This window comes from Dipodomys ordii, unplaced genomic scaffold (assembly GCF_000151885.1).
Source record: "Dipodomys ordii isolate 6190 unplaced genomic scaffold, Dord_2.0 Scaffold21, whole genome shotgun sequence".
Classification (NCBI taxonomy): domain Eukaryota; kingdom Metazoa; phylum Chordata; class Mammalia; order Rodentia; family Heteromyidae; genus Dipodomys; species Dipodomys ordii.
Window position 1 is genome coordinate 843,301 of NW_012267237.1, and position 4,479 is coordinate 847,779.

Below are 4,479 nucleotides of genomic sequence, written 5' to 3' on the forward strand. Positions count from 1 at the left end.
CGTCTGGTCTCTGGCCTCCTGAGCTAGCGTCCATCTGGTCTCTGGCCTCCTGAGCTAGCGTCCGTCTGGTCTCTGGCCTCCTGAGCTAGCGTCTGGTCTCTGGGCCTCCTGAGCCACGCCAGTCAAGCCCAGACGCTGCCACACTGACGTGTGGGCACGTCCACACCGATGTGTGTGTGTGTGTCCTATGTCTACCTGGGTCTCTCTTCTGTGGTTTTTCAGTTAATAAACCCTTTGGGAGCATGCTCCGATTTACAGAGATGAGCAGAAAGCAGAGCTCCTGCATGCAACAGATTCCTCAGACCCCAGATGGGCCAAACTTCTTGGGGTTTTCTCAGTGTGAGTGAGTCAGGTGCAGTCATGAAGTCACAAGTACCCAACTCCAACAATGCCCTGGTGGCCACCTGCTTGACAGCCAGCAGGGCCAGGGAGGGGAGACAGATGGACAGAGGGCCCAGGGCAGGCAATGCTGTCTTCACGTCTGCCCGGGAGCCACACTGCCCTTGAGACACCCCGGCCGGGACTCCCAGCCCTGAGCTCAGATGCTGACATCGAGACGTGACCCTCCCCCTTTCCACTGGAGGTGGCAGAGGTAGTGTGCTGTGCCCGGGGGCCGTGGGGGGGCATATTCCTTGCCTGCTTCCTGGCAGAGCAGCTGAGGATGTTATCTTAGACAGAGCATCATTTGAGCATCATACACACCCTGGGCCACTTCAAGAGGAAGGAGCAGGACAAACGGGGCACTACACATGTCCAGGGTGCACAGAGCTGTGCACACTCAGAGCTATGCACACACAGAGCTGTGCACACTCAGCTGCACAGGCAGTGCTGCACACGCATACAGTCCACACACGCAAGGCTGCACACACACACACACACACACAGGACCACACACAAGGAGATGCACAGACAAGGCCATGCGCAGAGTTGTGCATGCACAGGGATGAGCATATAGAGAGCTGAACACACATAGGGCTGACAGGCACAGGGCTGCACACAGAAAGGCACGCACAGCAACAAGGCTAGGGGGCAGCTCAGCGATGCAGGTGGACTTACAGGTTTCCCCATTCTCTACACGGAAGAGAAGAACAGAGTGGTTAGTCCCAAGGCCACACACCCCACTGCACACCAGACATACATGGCTGACCACTGCCCTTCTCTGGGGCCCACTGCAACAGCCCCCCCGGATTTCAGGCCTTCAGGGTCAGCCCCCTGCCGAAGACCTGCTGAGGAGGAGCTGCAGCCCTCCGGGGCTCGGTCAGCTGGATCAGGTCCGTCCATGGGCTGTAGCTCAGGGTAGCCAGACCGTAACAGCCTTGGGCCTCCTCAGCACTACAGCCGGGGCACAGCCAGGAAGGGCTGGGAGCGGAGTTGGCCTCAAGGCCTCAGCCTTCAGAGGTGACCAGACTCCACTGTCCCCTCAGCTACGCAACGCTCACCACCAGCATGTCCTAAGCACTGGCCCCACGTCGACAGCACCTTCAGGCTGACTCCCATTCTAATGGGCCTACTGGTTGATGAGCCGCCCCAAAGCCCCCTGTGGGCAGTCAGGGCCTGTCCCCACCGCAGCTGGCCCTCAGTGGGCAGTCAGGGCCTGTCCCCACCGCAGGTCCGCTCTTCCAGGCTCTGTCCCCGAAGGACCCCGCTGGCCACTCACGGCTTCAGGCTGAAGAGGTCTTTGAACCCAGATGCGCCCATGTCCTTGTTCCTGTGCTTCTCCGCAATCAGCTTCTCCTTTGTCCAGGTCATCTGTACTCTGTCGGGGGTAGCGGGGGCCTGGGTCCTGGCGGCCGCCGTGGCATGGGACGCAGTGTTCCTGTCGTGAATCAGCTGGGCCTGGCAGGGGGAGGCAGGACAGGGAGCGTCACTAGTGTGCCAGGCTGGCCACAACCAAGAGATCCTGGTGAGCAGCCAGCCAGGCCTCGGCCCCAGCGCCTCCGTGGGGCCCCCAGGCCTCCAGACAGACCCTTTGCTCCCTTCTGCATGTCTCACCTTCCTACACAGAATGCCCTGGGGAGCAGGTACTGGGGTTGTAGGGACACGAGCGGACGTTGGCAGAGGACCGCTCATTTGACATGGCCCCTTCACCCCTGACAGAGCACCTCACCCGGCTCCCTGCTCTGGGGCAGGGGAAACATGCAATGTCTGAAGCCGGGGGCTGAGGAAAGATGGGCATCGGCGAGAGGACGTGCCTGCACAGACCAGGCCAGAGACGGCAGCAATCGCCAAGCCCCAGCTCTGTGCCAGGCTCCTCCTGCAGCCATATTATAGGCACTCACATGTGTGTGGCCCGGGGACAGCAGGCTGGACTGGGCCTCCCACACCAGGGCCAGGGGCAGCGCCACCTGCCCAGAACAGAAAAAGCGTGAGGAAGCCTCAGTGGATGGAGAGTCCAGTCACAGCCTTACACAAAAGTGCTGCCGCATGCAAGAAGAAAGGAAGCTTCCGATTATGTGCCATAGCTAAGATATGGAAGCAACCCTGATGCCCCTCAGTAGATGAATGGATCAAGAAAATGTGGTATATATACACAATGGAATTCTATGCCCCCATCAGAAAGAATGACATTGCCACATTTGTTAGGAGATGGAAAGACTTGGAAAAAATCATATTAAGTGAAGTAAGCCAGGCCCAAAGAAATATAGGTCCCGTGGTTTCCCTTATTTGCAGTAACTAGTCTATGTCTGAGTCAAGCAGAAAAGGTCAGCTAAGTTGACGTTAGGAAAATGAACCCTAAGGTAAGGACTCAAATGGTCTTTCTTGCTATTGCTTCTATCATATAAGATATTTCTTTGTTGCTTTGTATGTCCCTCCCCCATGGTATAACCCCTGCTTCCACTGTATTTGATGTTTGTATAATTTGTGGAGGGGAAGGGAAAAAACAAATAGTTTAAATAGGGATACAGGAGGACCCATTGCAACAATGAGATGTACAAGTCGTTATGTCGAAAAATGAACTTTACAACTTTGACGTGGGGGGGGGATGGGAAGGGATGGGAAGGGGAAACAAGGAGGAGGCAATAATGCTTGATAAGAAATGTACTCATTACCTTGCCCATGTAATTGTAACCCCTCTGTACAGTATTTTCACAATAAAATTTAAACAAAAAAAGAAAGGAAGCTTCCTGACGCTCACCGTGGTGGGGGCAGAGCAGCGCATCTTCTCTGAGTGTCTGGTCACAGTCCTGGCTGTAACTTCCCCACGAGGGCCACCTCTGTACCCCTAAGTACAGCAGACCTTCCTGCCGGCTCCAGGGTGCCTCTGGGGTGGATCACCCGACTTCACGGCCAGATCCAAAGCCTGGCTACCCGCATAACAAAAGCGCCACTAGAGGGGTGGTGGCAGGACACAGGCAGGGAGGAGGAGCGCACTGGGCAGATGCCGGGTGCCGAAGCTGGTGAGCCTGGTGCTGTGTAGCCTGGCCTGGTGCTCACCTGCCTTGCTAACACCGACATCTGCTGGGCATTCCCTACACCCAGGCAATTCTTGGGCTTTGGACAGTGCACCTGAGAAGCCGATTCGGCAGAGCTGACATGAGCGTGAGGTAACCCACGGGGAAGAGGTGACCTGCTTGCTGCTGTCTGTTTGTGTTCTGATGGGCGGCACCAGCCTCAGAGCCCGTCCCTCCTGTTGACGCTGACTGCCCGAGAGGCCTCTCCCAAACCAGGCTCCCACCACAGCCGGTGACAGCCGAGGCTCAGATCTGTGGTGGGGCCAGGGGCCCATGGAGGCCCTGGGTTCAGGCTGGATGACTGCACCACACGGAGATGTAGGACCTCACAGACAGAAGGCTGCCGCTGGCCCAGCCCGTGCAGCCTGAGCCGGGTGGGTGGGTGCTGCTGTGTGGCGTCCTGGGCAGAGGGTACCAGGCAGGCATGCTCTCGGGCCCCAGTCTCCCCTGGAACAGCACTGCGTGGGCCTCCCAGACCTCAGCACCCTCACCCCACCTCGGCCCGTTCCTTCCCAAGTCCTCCAACTGGGAAGTAGAGACCGAAGACCAGCACCTGTGTCTGGTCCAGCGAAGCTGAGGCCTCCCTCCCACTCACCCCACCAGAGATCAGACTCCATCTCCGCACTCCTTCATGGAGGATTAGTCACTTCCCACATAAACTTGTTTGACCCAGGGTACAGGGCCTCGGGCTGTAACTCAGGCTCCCTAAAGCCCGCAGGATGTGACAGAAATGAAGCCACTGCGTCCCCCGGGCAGTGCTGGCACCCACGGTAAAGGTTCTACTTTTGTGGATGTCCTGGTGTGCCCCTCATCTGCAATGGACCGGGGAAGTGCATCCTCGCAATCCCTGTCTCCCTGGAGTCCAGGGGACCGGTGTGTGCTGTGATCTCTGTCTCCTGGAGCCCAGGGGACCAGTGGGTGCTGTGATCTCTGTCTCCTGGAGCCCAGGGGACCAGTGTGTGCTGTGATCTCTGTCTCCCTGGAGTCCAGGGGACCAGTGTGTGCTGTGATCTCTGTCTCCCTGGAG

The 4,479-nt window shown here is 57.8% G+C and overlaps 1 protein-coding gene across 1 annotated transcript in view; it reads right to left on the bottom strand.

The window, feature by feature from the left end:
* Positions 1-4,479, bottom strand: part of Slc12a7 (solute carrier family 12 (potassium/chloride transporter), member 7) — an 80,610-nt gene that overhangs the window by 5,908 nt on the left and 70,223 nt on the right. Inside the window, exons 24-25 of the mRNA XM_013013826.1 lie at positions 1,658-1,836; positions 1,057-1,071 (exon numbers count right to left, since the gene is read on the bottom strand). Of these exons, the coding sequence (XP_012869280.1) occupies positions 1,057-1,071; positions 1,658-1,836 (194 nt within the window). The remainder of the gene's footprint in view (positions 1-1,056; positions 1,072-1,657; positions 1,837-4,479) is intronic.